At 27.7% G+C, this 20,030-nt stretch overlaps 1 protein-coding gene across 7 annotated transcripts; it reads left to right on the top strand.

The window, feature by feature from the left end:
• The first annotated feature begins 477 nt into the window (after positions 1-477).
• On the top strand, positions 478-18,452 carry LOC113550113 (probable multidrug resistance-associated protein lethal(2)03659). 7 transcript variants are annotated; one of them, XM_026951763.1, is made up of 28 exons: positions 478-801; positions 900-925; positions 6,183-6,243; positions 6,318-6,401; positions 8,235-8,345; positions 8,421-8,543; positions 9,863-10,073; positions 11,205-11,427; positions 11,489-11,645; positions 11,738-11,876; positions 11,973-12,083; positions 12,197-12,478; positions 12,545-12,709; positions 12,779-12,900; positions 12,960-13,057; positions 13,121-13,206; positions 13,691-14,073; positions 14,142-14,425; positions 14,507-14,586; positions 15,597-15,747; positions 15,830-15,936; positions 16,672-16,795; positions 16,874-17,044; positions 17,136-17,263; positions 17,326-17,571; positions 17,682-17,854; positions 17,944-18,184; positions 18,250-18,273. In XM_026951763.1, exons 3-28 carry the CDS (start codon positions 6,236-6,238, stop codon positions 18,271-18,273), a joined length of 4,032 nt encoding a protein of 1,343 aa, XP_026807564.1. In that variant the 5' UTR covers positions 478-801; positions 900-925; positions 6,183-6,235. The 7 variants fall into 7 exon arrangements, with proteins under 7 accessions (XP_026807564.1, XP_026807566.1, XP_026807565.1 ...); XM_026951765.1 differs by having other exon boundaries at positions 478-925; positions 18,250-18,452; XM_026951764.1 differs by lacking the exon at positions 900-925.
• The last annotated feature ends 1,578 nt before the right edge of the window (positions 18,453-20,030 follow it).

Genomic DNA, 20,030 nt, shown 5'->3' with positions numbered 1-20,030 from the left:
ATCTACTAAAATTTAATTTTTATTTATTTAGTTTTAATAGTACTATAATTGCATTAAGCAATTTTAGCTTTTTTACAAAGCTTACGTGGGTCGTGAAAAATGTAGGCCTAAAAACGTAAGTCACTAGCCCAAAAAAGTTGAAGACCACTGCGGTCTAGTCCACTCTTAACGCCACCACTGCAGCTTATACGTGGCCGGATAGTTTTTAATTTGTACACAACAATTGTTATTTGAATAAATTCTATACTTCTGTACTCTGACTTTTTGAATATAAAACTATTTGAATAGATCAAATAAATGAACAATACTATCGATTATCGACTAGTTTGAATGTGTTGGACCATCGGATCATTCGATAGTAGCCATTGGTCATCACTATGGCATGGCATTGTTGTAATCCTCACATTCGTTTTTCCCTCTCCAATGGTTTATAGTATGCAGAACCACGCGCTCGACTGCGGTAGTCGTCCACTCGCTCAGTCCCGACTCACAGACCCGTTCGCACGTGTGTTTCTCTGCAACGCCTGTGGATTCTTAAGCCGTTTTTTCTGACCGTTACATATCAGTGTGCAGCTAATCGTTCATTCGATCGTCGTTCAACTGTATTTTTCACGTTCGTCTGATCTCCAGTAATGATCACTGGTTGTTGGTGTACTTTTGTATTGTTATTTTTCATTAGTGTAGTGGGGACAAATAATTGTGATCCAGGCACGACGAGTGAAATTTGATTCCTGCTACATGTATATGTATAGCAGATTTTGTTACATTCTGTACAACGTATAGATGCGTAATAGTGACAACGTGCGTTGGAATTTTTAAATTTTTTTTTTTTATCTTTCCCGCTCTAAAATATAATTTATATATATATACATTAATACTTATTATGATATCGACATAAGGTCGTCGCCAGAGGAATTGACATCTGGTAAGTATTAACACAGAAATACACGTTTACTGGCATTGACAGACAGTGTATGGCGTATTTGGTAGAATAAAATAATATTAAGTATATTAACATTATTAACGCAGAGCGAAACCAAAAATATGTGCATTATTTGCATGTATACAATACACAAATACGAAATGTTGAACATACATAACGCAATAATTAAATGGTAGAGATTATATTATGAAGTAACGTTATTAATATATTTTAATGTTATTTATCACTATATAAAAAAATCATTTAGAATGATCAAAATTCAATTCTGCTTAAATAAATATTTATGCTTCTAAGGTGATGATGTAGGAAGGAGTTAGAGATGAGCATTATTTTCATTAAATGCTTTTTGTATTTTAAAATTACTCAAAATACAAAATAAATCATTTAATTGTTGAGCTGTAATATTTTAATATTGAAAGCTAATAAATAAAAAAAAAAACTGATAATTACAATTTTTATGTTTAAATTTTAACCATGTTACGAAATAAAAACAAGCTAAAAATAAATAATAATAATAATAATAATATACTACTATCTGAATTAATCGTGGTTGCCGGGTTATAATAATGAATAAAAATAGCTGAATGATTATAAAAGATACATAAATATAAAAAATTAATTTTTATAATAATGCGATATTAATGTTTAGTGTTTAGATTTAGAATTAATATAAAATGTAAAGTGATTTGACTTTTATGGTTTTCATAGTACTTACAGGTATCGGGAACCTTGCAAATATTTCACTCAAAAATGTTAACAAACAAATTAAGATTTCAAATAATTTATTATAGATAACCCACGCTGACGACAACGACGCAACAGTATACGTATAGTGGGGGTTATGAAAATATTTTGTGTGTCTACACAGCAAGCAACGCACGTCGCTACGTAACTACACAAAAACATAATATTTCTAAAAATGATTTAAACTAATATAGTCAAATTCTCTTATAATGATCTTTAAGGGACCTATAGGGAATCTGATCGTTATAACCGAACTTCGTTATAATATCCGAATTATAAAAGGTTGTTTAATCCCATTGATACAATATAAAAATACATTTCCGAAATTGACGGTACTTTAAACACGATTTATTCGCTCTTTCCGTCAGCTCGTTCACTTTCATCATCATTTCTATTCAAAATAGACTCGACAATTTCTTCTTCATTGGGTTCTTCGTTGGTCAAAAGAGTATCACGAAATCAAATGTATTACATTTATTATTAATTGCTATTATAGACGATTATAAAAACATTCAAAATCAATTTTCGTCAAAAATAACATCGCTACGAATACGAATACTTTTATACGAATAAAAGTACTACACATAACGATAACATATAAAACCAACCAAATACATTGCTTGGAATCGTTTTACCCGAAATATCATTATACACGGCATCGTAATAAGCGAATTTGACAGTACATTTTTAATTTAATCTGTACACTAAGTACTCACGTCTAAAAATAAAATTATGCAAGTCGGTCTAGTGGAATTTCAAATGCAACTGTCCAAAGAAATCGCCTCATGTTTTAAAAAAATATGTATATTAAAATAAAGATAGGTACAGTATTGTTTAAAGATACCGTAGACAACCAGCGCTTTTTAGAAACAACTCCGTATATATTATATTATTATTTGGGAGCGCCAGATGTTCACAGGCATATGAAGTATTCATAATTTGTTACAATTAATTTGTAAAGTCTAAGCTATATGACGACATGACGTATGTTAATTTATGTACATAATATTATGTCCGGAAGTATATCTACCAACAAATTAAACACTCACTGCATAATATGTAAGCTAGGTCATTAGGATATTTTGATGGTCGGTTTTCAATACAATGATCACACAATAATAAATATATTAAATAATACATCACTATAACTAAAGGCTAGGGCAATAGATAGTTTCGAGAATTATCCTGTTTCAAATATTTAAACTTGTTTTGTCCGATAAAATATGAACAATATTATAATATTTATTATATAACTCTTGTCGTCTTTTGACAGTAGCTGTCTTACTTACTTATGTAAGTAGGCGGTTTCACAGTACGAGTCAGATAATTTAGCACTCCAACAACGATAGTTCGAATAAGGAAAACCTGCAGGAGTTATTATCAAACATATTCAGGGCCAGATTTAAGAATGAAGAAACCCTGGACCCGTTCTTAGACACTTAGCAATGGCTATTATTTTTAATTACTCATACTTAATATGAAGTACGAGTGAATTTAATATAATAATAATTATATTACAATTTACTAAAAAAATATTTTAATCAAAAGTGTAGTTGAAAAAATGTAATTACATTCAAATAATTAACACAAATATAATACAATAAAAATAGTTAACTATATATAATGTAATATTTTAAATTATACTTAGATTGTATTTGTTTTTGTTAAATTATATTTATAATTGTTATATATTTTATTCTTCGACATTTCTTTGCTGTAAATTGTTCAACTACTTAAGAAAAATGTATTGACTTACTTAAGTGCTTTCAAATTTCAATTCTTAAAAAGCAAGATCCGATAGTTGGATCTTTTTTTATCAATTTTATTGTTTTAAATTATCGTTTTCCATTACAGTCGGACAAACCGACAATTGTCATAAAACATTTTAAAACTGATATTGCATTATTAAATTAAAATCATATATTCTGCTTAAGACTTTTTTATAATAACATATATTATTATTAATTAATATGCAAAAAATAATTAATTATTAACCTGACGTAGCATGACCGCGAATCATTTTGTGACTAGTATCAGGCGTCTATAGTATGGACTGTGTTTATTATAACAAGTGCCGCTGTCGCCGTGCCAATTTATCTTACGTAGACTGTATAATAATATGATTTGACTTCTGAGAGATATGATGTAGTTGTAGTCTCCCTCTTTTACGTCGTATAATGTAGCTTATTATAAAATGTGCTGTGTGAAATATATTTAATGAATATTTTAGTCTATAGCCTCTCGTATAATGATAAATACCATGACTTATTAATGTTTGGCGATGCACGCTTGTTCCCTTCCTCTCCGGCCATATTATGTACATACATTTTTCCAAATAGCTAGTATTCAGTGTATAAATTAGTATAATATACATGTTTAAAATATACTAATTACTACTAGTTCGGGACTTGTTGCACTTAAAATTATAAAAGTATGCACTAAAAATCATCAATATATGTTTAAAAATATGCAGCTAATTTTTTATTTCGTTTTTAAAAACGCATAAAACATATTATAATTATAAAAACAAAAATTTAAAAATTAAGTAGGTACACAATAAAAATCGTGAAAAAAACAAATTTATAATTTATAAAAAATATTGGTACATATATTTTACAATTGTCGATATTGTCGATAAAAAGGTTGGTTCTCAAGCCACAAAGAAATTATCGTAAACAGACGAGTCAAAGTACGAGTAAGACACGATAGACTACGACCTTAACTTATTTAAAAATTATTTTTGAATGTTTTCCAATTATAATTTTTTTCGCCAATTTTACTTGCATAAAAATTTAAATAATGCATAATATGCACAAATATGCTAAATATATTTCAAATATGCATTTTTTCTAAAATATGACAAAATATACAAATATGTACAAAATTTAAACTTGGTATTTACAGGCCCGGATTAATATAATCGTAGGCCGTAGGCAAAGCCGTAGCTAAAAGAGAGTCCAGGGGTCCAGACCTCTCAAGATTTTTTTAAAAATAAAAATATTTTATAGTGAATTATAAAGTTAATTGACTATAATTTTCAGTATTTATATTTAAAAAAATTGTTGAACCCTCCCCTCTGAAATTTTTTTCAGTTGCAGCCTTGCCCCTAGGCACAGTGATTTAATTCCTATGCGCTTATATAACACTGCGATGTCCAGTATTTAAATGGGTATAAAACCTTCTGTTTAGGAGGGGAAGTGTTTAATTTCGATGTTAATCCTTTAAAAACAAAAAAAAAATCAAATCTATACTTTTATATGATAATAATTTTAATAAATCTTAAATCAGTCTACAAATATATGGAAAATTAAATTGATAAAACCATAAAAAAAACTTATTTTACACCAGTTTGAATATTTCTTTATCCCTCGTATTTAAGTAATAAACAAGATAATTGTAACAAAAAAAAAAAATAGTAGCCACACATTTTATTTTTGTAGGCCCCAAAAATGTACGTAGACCCTAGGCACACTGCTTATAGTGTAGCGCATACGGCCCTGAATATTTAATTTTGCCATTTTATAAAACAAATTTATAACTCACCTAGAATAATCTACAACCATTACAAAAAAAACACGCAAATACTAGAATTCTCCAACCCTAATAATTTATTACTCGTACTTATACGCTTTGTATTTTAAACAATAATATACAATAATTATAATTTTATATTTTATAAATATACACTGAAATATATATTTAAATATGTATTGTATTTTTGAAATATTTTGATTTTTAATTTTTCAATTTCATTTTTAATAAATACAATTGTATTAAATAATTATTTATTTTTATTTTTTCATGGTTATACGTACTTGACTGTTATTAAATACTTTTTGTTTCATAAAAGCATGAATCAAACTACAAATCGACATAATATATACGTTAGATAATCTGATTTAAATGTAATAACTAATAGGTAATACCTACCTAACTTAAAATTGTCAACAATACGATAATGTTATATGTAATTATATATCAGAGTACAATTTATATGTAAAAATTATTATTCATAGAAATATTTAATAAATAATATGATATGCGAGGGTAAATTGTGATGACATCTGGTAAATAGAAAATATATTTATTCTGAGAAAAATGCATTCTTTTAATTTTAATTCTTTATTCTTATAATTTGAGATTTTATCCGTTATTTAGTTGAAGATTGCATAATACATAATAATATTATTATGGTGGACCGACATCCTCTTTAATTTTAAATAGGTATTCAAACAAATTTATTAGAGTAGAGGAACATAATTTAATAAAAATTAGCCTAAATAATCTTAATAATATAAAGTAAACAATTGCAGATAACATTAGATTTCAAAATTATAATCGTATGACTAGGTACATCGAATGATAAAAGATTAGTATATTTTATATAACTCATCGTTTGCAATCCTCGTAATAACATCAACTGATAATGTAATATTACTATTATCTAAGCAAAAAAAATATAAATGAATGTAATTATTATTATTTTTTTTTTCAGAAAAACAGTATCTACAGTAATTATATTAACAATACGTTTTACAAGTTTACACCATGAACAGGTAAGTTCTAGAAAATATTAACAATATTTAGTACTTATAATTTTTCAGGTTTTTATTATTAATTATTATTTTAGGTGTACAACAGATGACAATAGTGAGATAAAACGGCCTTTAAATCCAAAATCTAATGCAAATATTTTTGAATTCATTACATACAGGTAAACAGATTTGATTATATTATATTTTGTTAAAGTGTTAAATTGAACTATTTAGTTTTAAAAAATGTATAAATTAATAGTGCGGTTCTCACTTGTACTAATAGCGTAAACATTCAATAAATAGTATGTTTTATGATGGAATCTATATGCAAAATATTTATGTTCAAGCTCAACTATTTATTTCGAAAAATAAATAAAAATAAATATTCATAATTTTGAAAAATATATATGTATAACTGAATATTATAGTCTTAATCAGGCACGTAGCCAGGAAGCGTTACAGGTGTAATAACACCCCCCCCCCCAGCTGTGGTATACTCATAGATTTACATTTTTTTTTTTTTATTAATAATAATATTTAAATTTTTTCTCTGAAACCATTATCTATTCACTTGTAATGTGTTTGTACGATAAATTATACGTAGTTATTAATTTTATGTGTATAATTTTGTCAATCAATTTTGAATAGCAGCTCTTTGAAATGTATAAAAAAATCACAATAATTCAAGGAAACTATTTGTTCTTAGGTATACACTATATATAATATAATTATAATATAATATAATATTATATTATTATTATTTATTATATTTATAATATTATGTATTGTCGTTATCGCTGTAGTATAATAATATTTCTATTATATGATATCGTAATTATTTACAATTTTCAAAGCACTAATTAATGTATTATTATTTAGAATACGTATTATATTGTTTAAAAATTGAAATCATTTGTTTCGAAATTATGGTTCTTGTTCGTTATCGCTCTTATGAATAAAATAAACAATACAATAAATAATTAAATTGTATATATTTAATTAAAATGTGAACACCGCATAGGTAGATGTAGGTATAGGTATTGTATACCTATATTATATTATCATTAAAATTAATTTTATCGTGTTAATTAAATTTTTTGTATTAGTTTGAACGGAGTAGGTAATAAAATAACAAAATCAGCAATGTACTAATATACGTATTATGATATACAATTTTAGGAACTATATTTTCGTGTTGTTGATTAACACGAATTAAAAAATATCCTTTTATCTTTTCGTATTACTCGAGTATATATAATCAAATTTTTATTGCACCTAAGTAGTTTTATCGACGCCTTATCCATATTATTCCCTGTGTATGTACTATGTACATATGTGTGCAATCTGGTTCGGTGCAATCGTTCTCGCGTTCATCAGACACCCATCACCGATTTCAGGTGACTAAAGTTTTATTTATAATAGTGGTCGATAGGTAGCGTTGTATGAATGAATTTTTAATAATATTATTATTATTATTATTACTATTATTAATGACAACAAACACAACATTTTCAACAGACAACAAGTCTAATCAACTAGAGTCTAGACCGGTTTGTGTCGGTTTGTGTCTGGAAATGACGATAAGCCAATATTTTCATAGCATCGCATTAACACTTCAATTTATTAATAAAAAAATAAAACGTAAATATATCGTGCCATACGCAACCAGAGAATAATGTTTTATTTTATTAAAAAAAATTAATTTACTTTTCAATGTTATGATTTAGTAAAAACTTTATTTGTGCTGGAGTATTTTATTTGACATTACACAGTAAATTTACCAAATTTCAAAAATAAATAGAGCAAATCTTTATCCATAAAATCGGTGAAATTATTAGAACATTAATATTTTGTCTTTTTAGAGTTATTACTGTACTTAATGATTAATAGTAATACATTATAGATTTTGGTTCATTTATAATTTGAAAATTGTTTTTATAGTTATAATTTTAATAATATAGTCATATAGACACAAGTTAATCTGAAGTTAACTATAATTATGTTTTGATTAGTTGGATGTTAAAGCTGTTCAAAACAGGACAAATCAGGGAATTAGATGAAACCGATTTGTACACGACATTGGACGATCAGCTAGCATCATCATTAGGTGATAAATTAGAAAAGTAAATTAATTACATAAATTATAAATAAATAAATAAATAATTATATTAATTCAATATTTTCTTTATTATTTTTAGGGAATGGCAAATAGAATACTCTGCAAATTGTAAACCTAGTCTACTGAAAGTATTGATTAAACTATATGGGTTTAAATATATATCAATTGGATTTGTATTTGCAATGAATGAGATTTTTTTAAAGTAAGAACTTTTTTATAAATAGAGATATACTCGTATTTTGACATAAATATTAGGTTTTAACAGACTGCTAGAATAAGTGGGACTTTGTACTGGCTGGAAAAATTCGATTGCCTGTTCATACCCCAAAGTGTAAGCCCATATATATAGGTACTTACTTAATATATTCTTTGAATTTGACAATCAGTATTGTTTTGATACAGTTTTGATTTCTGAGCGGAGCGATAAATGTTAAATGTATTGATGTTAAAATAATGTATTTTTTTTCTCCGTCATCACCTTTTAGGGCAGTAAAAATGTTCCGATTTTCAATTTTCTGAATACTCGAGAAAATAAAACAGATTATTAAGGTAAAATAGAAATTCATACGCCAAACCAGTGTTTGAAAAAATCGATTTCTTTTTTTTTTTCAAAACAAATAATATAGCAATTTAATAGAAATTATTTTGACTATTCTTGAACTATTTATACTCAATTGAATTATTTGATTTTTAGTTGTAGTAGTCGTTGGAACAGTTTACGATCTTCATTCTTTTTAACACTATAAGTAAATGTGGTGAATGGTGATGATAGTAGTGATAGTACAATAGATAATATACATAAAAAAAAAAATACACGATGAAGGAAGTCTTATAATGATAAAACTTGCTGTTCTAAAAAAAAATATTAAAAATACATAGCCACAATGTTTTTTAAATGCATTTGATATTAAAATTTACAAAAATAAATATTTTAATGATAAATAACTGTTTTAATTTATTATTTTCTTATAATTCAAAAACTTTAATCGTATATAAAATACGAATACTATACACGCAATCAATTTTTTAAATATGTAGATTGATTTTAAGATATTCTCTATTTTTATAGTTTTATATCATGAACCTATTCACATTGTTTTTGGTAAGGTGTTATATTGTTCAAATGTTAATATTATAATAATATAGGTACTATGGTATACCGTATACACTGCACTATTATAATTTATAAATATTAAATAACAATAACATAATAAATGCAATGTTTTTGGGAAAAAATAAATCAACATACTTTAATATCAATTTTTAGAATTTTGAATTAAAAATATCAATGAACATAATATTATGTCTCCGCTCATAATTGTTTTTTGTTTTCGACAATGATATATCATTGAATTCAAATTAAACACGTCTATTTCAGTGACCCTAATTCATTTATTTCATTCGACACCTAATACTGTATAGCAAAGAGTTACGTATATTTTGTGCTTGTTATGTTGTAAAAGATTAAACTCAATATTTTTATGACGTTTACGTATGACATACTAATGTTCTGTTATATAGAGCATCTCGGCCCCTATTAATTGGCGGGTTGTTAGCATACTTTAATCCCGATGGTTTCTACACTACTGACTTGAAATATGCATATATTTATGCATCTGGTATTATATTAACATTGTTTATGACAATGATATTGCAACATTCAGGTTTGGAAAAAAACTTAGAACTTGGAATGAAGATGCGAGTTGCTTGCTGTTCTATCATATTTAGAAAGGTAATCATCTATAAAACATTATTTAAGTATAAGTGCTAAGTGCCTAAGTGGTTTTGAAAAAGTGATTAAAACATTGATCAAAAATACAGAATGCGACAGGAAATATCGCTAATTTGATATGATTATAGTTTGGATTCGGGTGGAGATAAATGAATGGAATTTACATGATAGAAAGCTTTATCCATGTCATTTATCATAGCTTGATCGGGAGTAGGTACATCATGTGTTTTTTGTTGTTTACCTGTGGTATCTTCCTATGGGGTTATCTCAATAGTCAAGTGTACGAATAGTCAAGTGTACGAACATCGTTCCCAAACTTTAGAAGCCCTGAAGTAGATAATAACCCTAGAAGTTGCTATTATACCACCCGAAATTAAGGTAGGGTTATGACGACTATTGATAAAAGTTTTAATCAGTGTATCGCATTGAGGGCCACTATACTTAAATGATATGTAATATTAAAAAAAGTTAAGATAAAATGACATTATATGTATATTTTATAAGCAAAACATATTTTTTTAATACTGGTTTGGTATTTATAAGTTTCACCAATTAGGGAGGTTTTCCTGTCGTACTTTGCACTTAAAGTTTTAATTAGGATAACAGTTATAGTCTAAATAGTGTGTTAATAAATTAATTTTTGATTTGTCGATAAATTATCTATTATTATTATATTTATATATATATATATTAAAATGTTTCTTTAATGTTTACATTTTGGCAAAACTAAGAAATTTCATGATTTTTATTGTTATGATTGATTTTGGTATTAGATTGATATTAGATATCAAATATGTTTGTAAGAATACAGTAAAGCAAAGGATATACATATATAAACATGGACATTAATAATTGAAGTATAAACTATAAAACTATTCAATATATTTGCAATCGAGATAAAATATTTTACATTAGACCATGACCTATTTTTTAGAAGTTTTTTCCATTATTGAACAGTTTAATTACATCATATCTACCACGAAAAATGTAACTGTATCCTAATATGCCTAATCTACTTTTTAAAAGAAAACGATACATATACGTTTATTGTTGCACTTTTGTAAAAATAACAAAATTTAAAATAATTAATTTTTTTATCTACTATATTATGTCTACATTTATTTTATCCAGGCGTTGCGTTTAAGTCAAAAATCTCTTAATGAGACTACCGTCGGTCAAGTAATAAATTTGATATCGAATGATGTTAGTCGATTCGACCTAGCAGTGACTACAATGCATTTTATATGGATTGGTCCCTTGTTAACAATTGTGATCACATATTTTTTGTGGCAGGAAATTGGAGTGTCGTCATTAATTGGAGTATCTGTGTTTTTATTTTTTATTCCATTACAATGTGAGTTAACAAAACTTGTAAAAATAATCGCATTATATTAAACTACTTGTTTTATTTTCAGATTGGTTGGGGGAAAAAATGTCTGAATGTCGATTGAAGACGGCCAAAATTACCGATGAAAGAATACGCTTAATGAACGAAATAATTTCAGGAGTACAAGTAATCAAAATGTATACCTGGGAAAAACCTTTTGCCAAACTTTTAGAACACACCAGAAAGTTTGTAATATTATTTAAAATATCAATGATTATTTTATCGTTCGCTATAATAATGTGTATATTTATTATTATATTTATTGCTATTGTTATAGGAAAGAAATTAAACAAATTGGAAGCACTTTATTTCTTGGAATTCTTAGTTATTCGTTTCAAGCAGTTCAATCTAGATTTCAACTGTTTATCAGTATAATAACATTCATATTACTTGGAAACGATATCTCAATCAGAAAAGTAAAGTTAACCAAAAGTTTCACTTTTACCAATTATAATACTTTATAATTATATTAAAAAATAGATTAATAAAATAAAGGTTTTATTTACATTTAGGTTTTTGTCATAACTGCATTTTACTCTGTATTGCATCAACCAATGACAAAGTCTTTCGTTCGAGGTGTATCGAATTTAGCTGAACTTAAAATATGTTTGAAACGCATAGAGGTACATACATAAATAAATATAAATTGTTATATAATTAGAGTAAATATTTTAACTTTTATTATGTATGTATACGTATATTTTTTATATTTTATTTTTATGAAATTTGTGAATAGAATTTTATGTTGCTCGAAGAAAAAGATAGTGATATTCCAAATCTTTCGAAATCTGTCAAACCATTAACAATTGGAGTTTTAGAATCACCAAAATCCGACGTTATTACAGACAATATTGATGTTGAAAAAAACGCTATATATTTAAATAATTTTAGTATATTTATTTCGAACGCTACTGCAAAGTGGACAGATAATAAAACCTGTAACACTTTAGAAAACATTAATGTAAATATAATGCCAGGAAGTTTGGTGGCAATTATCGGACCCGTAGGAGCCGGAAAAGTACATACAATTTATGTAAATAATTATTTATTGTATAAACTATCATTATAAAATAAACAATTACAGAGCTCATTGATACAAATGATTTTACGTGAATTACCACTCTTCGAAGGCACAATATCCGTGCGTGGTACGGTATCTTATGCATCACAAGAACCATGGTTATTTGCCGGCTCTGTTCAACAGAATATACTTTTTGGTTCACCGATGGATAAAGAGCGTTACAAACAAGTAAGAATTGCAAATCATATAATATAAAATGTCCACAATGATATATCTTTCAAGTTGGCTATAAATTAGGTTCTAAGTGTATGTGCATTAAACACTGATTTAAAAAAATTTCCACATGGCGATAGAACTCTGGTGGGAGAAAGAGGAATTACCTTAAGTGGTGGTCAGAGAGCGAGAATAAATTTAGCTAGGTGAGTAACAGTTTGAAAATAAATATTTTAAATGATGCCTTTAATGTGCTCGATTTTAGAGCGATATACAAACAAACCGATATATATTTACTGGACGATCCTTTGTCAGCAGTTGATACTAGAGTTGGCAGGCATTTGTTTGAAAAATGCATCAGAGGTATAAAATACTGATTTTCATTTTTTAATTAATATTTATCATCATTTTATTTCTGTTTAATAGATTACCTCAGAGAAAAAACATGTGTTATTATTACTCATCAAGTACAATATTTAACTGACGTCAATCAAGTTATTCTAATAGATAATGTTAGTATAAATGAAAGGTGTGCGATTCTATTGGAAAATCTTAAATTATAAATCAATCACGCTGGTGAATATTTATTGATAAAAATACTTTAATACAGTATACGAACTTACATTCACGAGATTCTCAATCTTCTATATTTATATTAGATTGATTTTTCTGATTTTCATATTACAATTCAATCGATTATCTGTTTAATTTTAATTGAAAAACAATCCCGTCAGTATAATATGTTATGTTTACAAATTAAGTATTAGTTTAACGGTTTTAAATAGTTGTTTCAGAGTGATTTTATTTCGATAAATAAATAAAATGATTTTATTTTGATAATACCAAACTTTCCTAAAATGTTTACTGTCTTACTGGCACAATCGATACATACAATTTAGTACCAATATAATTCGCGCGTAAAAACAATATATAATTTTTGGATTTTTGAACAACAAAATGCTATTCCAATAACATTTGTATTTTTTCTCGTTTTAGGGTAGTATAATAGCTAAAGGTTCTTTTCAAGAACTACAAGCTTCCGATTTGGACTTTGCAAAATTACTCGAATCTTCAGATGATACAGAAATAAATGAACCAGAAAATGATACCAACAACAGCTTAAACGTAAATTTAGCCTCAAATTTGCTCGGTTCTAACAAGAGTATTTCATCATCTCATAATGATGTTAATATTAATGAAGTTCTAGCTGTAAAATCGAAAAATGTAAACAAAAGTCGGTCGTCTGGTCGCGTTTCGATAAATGTTTATCTATCATATTTATCTGCCAACGGGAGTGTCTTTAAAATATTTTTTGTATTTTTTTGTTTTATTTTAATCCAAGTATTGACTACTGGCGGTGATTATTGGATTAGTTTTTGGTATGCAAGGATTAAAGAATGAAAACGTACTAATTAATAGCTGATATAAACATGCGTAAATATTTTAGGGTTACTGGCGAAAATAAGAAGACAATAAATTATAATAATATATCAAATGATAACAGTACATTATCGTCTAGTGATACAATCAATACATTATTGTTTACGTCAAATTTCCGACAAATCTGTATGATCGTGTACACGGTTATAATCATTTTTTCGATCATAATCGTTATCTTCAGGTGTGTGGTATACGTATCGTTCTGTAAGAATGCTTCTATACATTTGCATGATCAAATGTTCGATAGTTTTGTTAAAGCCACTATGTCTTTTTTCAATACCAACTCTTCTGGTAATCATTTAATTTTACCTAATTTAACTATAATTGAAATGATTTAAAATATAATACTGTCCGATATTTACATTTGTTTAGGTGACATGTTGAACCGTTTTTCAAAGGATATCGGAGTTATTGACGAATTATTGCCATATATTTTTATGGATTGTTTACAAGTAAGTGTAAAATATTTTATTTAAGATGATACGATATCGAATTTTTTATGGGTTTAATTGAAGAAGTCATGTGAGCACTCACGGGGGAGTTCATGGAAATTAACCCTCTCCCCACCATTGGCCGTTTTTTTTTTTTTTTTGGCTCAATGGTCTTACAATGTTAGCTATTCATAAACACACTCCACACTCCCTTCCCTATTGAAAATTCTTGAGAACGTCATTGGAAGGAGTTCAATATAGGCAATATCATGTCTTGCGAGTGTATCGTTTAAACGAGTGTGTGTGGTAAATCAATTATCAATCAATGTAGGTGTGTACAACATAATATAATTTAACGACTGCATTACCTTTAACGCGATTACACGAAATTCACTTACTTTTTGTCGACAAATAACAATTTAAATGCATATTAAATAAATAAAAAAAAAAATTAGGGTCGAAATATGGTATGATTAATGAATATATGATAAATCGCGAGTAAAATTCATATACGAATACTTTTTTAGATTTCTTACATATTATTGCTTTGTATTGTACCTATGAATCAAGTATGCAAATATACTAAAGTTTTTAAACGGGTATGTGTCCCTTCAATAATCTCTGTATTAAATATTTATAAAAAAAAATAATGAAAATAGAATACATTATTTAATAATCATTTATCTGATAAAAATATTTATAATTATTGACATTAAAATGATGTTTTCGGCAATAAGTGATAAAAAAAAGAAACCACGAACTAAGATCTTACATTTTTTAAGTTCAAAGTCCGTCATTCTAAAAAAATAGTCTCATCAGCTGTTCCCCCTCTCACAACCACGATAAAATGATTTATCTGTTACTAAAAAGTTTTCGTTTAAAAAAATGGATGGTATTGAATCCCTTTAATACTACTCTAATCTTATTCACACTATAGAAATGGTTTATTCGATAATGATAAAGTGCCATATAATACATGAAACATACTTAATTTATCCTGATTGTTTGTTTTGAATATTTTAAATGTCTAGCTATCAATGTTACTTTTGGGAATTATATCTATTGTTGGATTTGTTAATATTTATCTCATGATACCGACATCTATCATGCTGGTAATATTCTATTATATTAGAGTTTTCTATTTGCCTACATCAAGAGGTATCAAACGATTAGAAGGAGTTAGTAAGTATATTTTGCGAATCATTAATAACCAACACTATTTAAAATGACAAAATACAATTTGAGTTTACATTATTATAAATAGAACGAAGTCCTATATTTGCACATATGAAAGAAACACTACAAGGTATAACAACAATAAGGGTATGCAAAGTAGAACAAATTTTAATCAATGAATTTGATAAGTATCAAGTGAGTCGAAATTAATGATACTATAGTTGCTAAGTATAGTTTGTATATTATATATAGTTCACTATGTTCATAAATAATAGGTATTTAATATATTTTAGATTCAGAGATGAACGACGATTGTGTATTGGTGTTACAATATTGTGCGTTTTATATCTATTGTTAAGCATTTTTTCTTTTTTTTTTTTTTTTGTCTAAATACTTTTTGTAGTAGAAAAATGCTTTGAACTTCAACTTCAAGAGCGTTTTTTTTTTTATAGAAAATTTGATGTAGTTTGCTTTGAAAAGTTAAATTTTAAGCTAGTTGATCTAGATTATAGGTATTTAAAATGTTCAATTTTTTTATTTATACATTTTTATTTTATTTAAAAACGCTTGAAAATCTAATACAAGATTCCTCATAAGTTGTTTCTAAAGCAATATGATCTTATGATATTTTTTATAGATATTTCATGCTGAAATTTAAAAAAATTGTGTATTTTAACGAAACTAACGATTTTACCGATTTTAGTTAATTTTTTATAATTCAAAAAACAAAAAACATTATTTGTAGGTTCTTGAAACTTTTTACCATTATCATATAATTATATATACTATACATAATTAAATGTATAAATACCTTAACGTCCTTAACATATTTATTACAGTGATCTACTCAGTATAGAGTTACACTTAACACTACTAATCGGTTACTATATACAGCGAAATAACTACCCCTGTTCTTAATAAAATGTATAGGACTTACATTCTTCGGCTTGGGATATGTTCATTTGTGCGAATCAAGCGTTTGGTTTCTGGTTGGATCTAGTCTGCATTATTTATATAGGTATTGTAATATTCAGTTTCTTCGCTATTGGAAATGGTAAGTTTGAAATGTTTGAATAAATTAATTCAATTTATAACTATTGTTACTTATACAAATTGTACTATATACATTTAGATAATTATGGAGGAAATATTGGTCTAACTATTACTCAAATAATTACATTGATCGGAATAGTCCAATGGGGAATAAGACAATTTTCAGTCTTAGAAAATCAAATGACTTCTGTCGAAAGAATCCTCGAGTACAAAGATTTACCACATGAAGCTGATTTTCGATCTCCCTTTGGTAATAAAAATATTGTAAAATAATACACCAATTTATTCATAAGTTACATTATTAAAATATACATTTATATTGATGATTAATCTTTTTACAGAAAAAACACCTCCCAAAGGATGGCCTTTTTTGGGAAAAATCGAATTTCGGAATTTTAATCTTCGTTATAGTCTAGATTTGCCATATGTCTTAAAAAATCTCAATGTTCAAATACAGCCGATGGAAAAAGTAATTTTAGTGATATAAGTAAATTTTTAACTCCTTATAACAATTATGTTACATTTATTTAGGTCGGAATCGTTGGTAGGACAGGTGCAGGTAAATCGTCCTTTATCGGGGCAATGTTTAGATTCGCTCTAAATGAAGGATCTATCTTAATCGATAATATAGAAATACATGATTTGGGATTACATGACCTGAGATCTAAGTTTTCCATCATTCCTCAAGAACCAGTTTTGTTTTCAGGAACAATGCGAACAAATTTAGATCCATTTGATGAATACCCTGACCTGGTTCTTTGGAATGCTTTAGATGAAGTAACCTTACAGTTTATTCTTAATATTTATTTCTACGTTTTTTTTTTCAATTTAATTTTTGAACGATTTAATTTTAATATGAATAAAAATTGTTATGATTATTATTTCAGGTAGAACTTAAAAGTGTCGTTGAAAGTTTGTCTAATGGCTTAAATTCAAAAGTGTCTGCTTTTGGTTCTAATTTCAGTGTCGGCCAAAGACAGTTGTTATGCTTAGCCAGGGCTATAGTTCGAAGCAATAAAATTATAATATTGGATGAAGCTACTGCCAACGTCGATCCACAGTAATAAATATTTCGATTAGTTTATCTGTTGTTTATTTTATAGTCTTAAGTATTATTGTATTTATCGTTCGTCATTTTTTGTCTCACAGTACCGATGCGTTGATTCAAAATACAATTAGAAATAAATTCAAATCGTGCACAGTATTAACAATTGCTCACAGATTGAATACTATTATGGATTCCGAACGGGTACTTGTTATGGACGCGGGCACAGTAGTCGAATTTGATCATCCATATAATTTATTGAAAAACGAGGATGGGTTTTTATACAAAATGGTAGAACAAACGGGAAAGGTTACATCAGAATTATTGCATAGCATGGCCTCTAAGGTACTGTATAATTCGTTATTTTTTTTTCTAACTGCGTTTTTATTATTTTTATCATATTCGTTTAGAGCTTTGATGTTCAGACGAAATGAAAATCTGGAATTGATGTAACTGTCAACGATGTATAGGTTCAGCCGTTCAGAATTCAGTCTTAAATAAAAATATTTTATTTTTTTGTACGTGTACATGTTATATATATATGTGTGTATTGTGTGGAACTATGGTAAATCTGTGATGATAATATATAAATTTGTATTTTATTAGGTGAATTAAAATCGGTCTTAATTTATCGTCTCAATAATCTATACCATTCAATGAACCCATGAAACTTCGTTTAAATACTATTTTATTTCAACTATGAATTTTTTCCATATCCCTCTCCGGAAGGTTGCTGATAAGTGATTACAGAAGTAAAATAATTATTGTGTACATTTAGTTTAATTTAATAATTGAAAAAAAAAACCATTGTACAGGCATAACATGTCTAACGCCGTCGTCGCGTCGTTGAGTGTGCTTTCGTGACGTTATTGATCTATAAACAATATAAATGCATTACGGTGCAGATTCACAACCGATATACAATATATATATACTTTTTGGGAAATTCACCGCGATTGCTGGCTGTATTCCAAGACGTCGATTCACGTCGATCGCTTGTAGGCGACCGGTGAACCGGCGATCGGACGGACGACACGAGTCTCGCCTGCAGCCTCCGGGCCGCCGAATGTGAGCTATATTTTAATTTTATAACTTAATATACTATACTGTGTGTAATGTACTAATGTAATACGATAACGTTATTATTATCATAACGGTATCTGGTATAGGAAATCCGTTTCGTGGGAGGTGCTCGGACGGCGATATCGGTCTGCGCGCGTCTTCATTAAGGGCTTGCGATATAATTATTCGCCGGCGGCCCTGCCGTATTAACCACAATAATTATAATAATAATAATAATATTGTTATTATTATTATACACACATTGTACACAGCCAGCTCGGGCACGCGTGTGTTTTTATTATTATTTTTAACGTACACGAAACGGAGAGTTTCGCTTGCTGTTTATTGTACTACGACTATTGGTAGGTACAGCCGCCGGGGTCACGCGCGCGCGCCTATACGTAAATGTACCAACCTATATAATATAAAGTTACGGAGAGGACGTTACACCGGACGTTGTTTACCGTCTCCATCTCGGGGGCAGGTCTACGGTGTCGACCTGCGGCTACGTATTTCCGTCACGACGAAACTCCGATTATGAAATTAGAGTAAAATCGACTATTGCCAGATCGGGAGAGGAAAAATAAGCAATCCTCTATCCCGCGTACTATGGCGTATTATAATACATGATAAAGGATTCACCTGGTATACTGCTGGCTGTCAAGATGATTATTTAAACACTAATAGTATCCAAAAAGTATTAATTTCTTTAAATACATTATAGAATCTATATTTTTTTTAATCTATTTGTCGTCATTTTAAAGTCTCGAGATTTGTATTTCACATTTCGAACCAGCATAGTTTTTAAATGATTTTGACGTAAGTTTAAAAACGGATAATCCGGAAGGTATGATTGATTTTTAGTTGTAGTGCACCGCGGAATCCGCGGATGTTGTTCGATCGTTGGTCACTTTTTTACTATTGTTCTGAATTGTTGCAAAGCAAGTTATACATTTACTTCGGGTAAGTACGAATTAAAATGTTAAATTTTTAATGTGACTTATTTCCGGCTTTAATTTTTTTTGCAATTTAATAGATTTCCTCATATATAAAATAACTGCTTTAAATTTTTTCCTGTATAATTTAAATATTAAGAAAAAAAGATAAAAATAAATTTCAAATATTAAAT

This window comes from Rhopalosiphum maidis, chromosome 4 (genome assembly GCF_003676215.2).
Source record: "Rhopalosiphum maidis isolate BTI-1 chromosome 4, ASM367621v3, whole genome shotgun sequence".
Lineage (NCBI taxonomy): Eukaryota > Metazoa > Arthropoda > Insecta > Hemiptera > Aphididae > Rhopalosiphum > Rhopalosiphum maidis.
This window is presented reverse-complemented; position numbering and strand designations above follow the sequence as displayed.

Bases quoted from the DNA above. Each gene is read 5' to 3' on its own strand.
- LOC113550113 (XM_026951765.1), top strand. The intron at 8,346-8,420 runs GTAAATTAATTA...TATTATTTTTAG, and splicing joins TTAGGTGATAAATTAGAAAA to GGAATGGCAAATAGAATACT. The intron at 12,901-12,959 runs GTGAGTAACAGT...GCTCGATTTTAG, and splicing joins GCGAGAATAAATTTAGCTAG to AGCGATATACAAACAAACCG.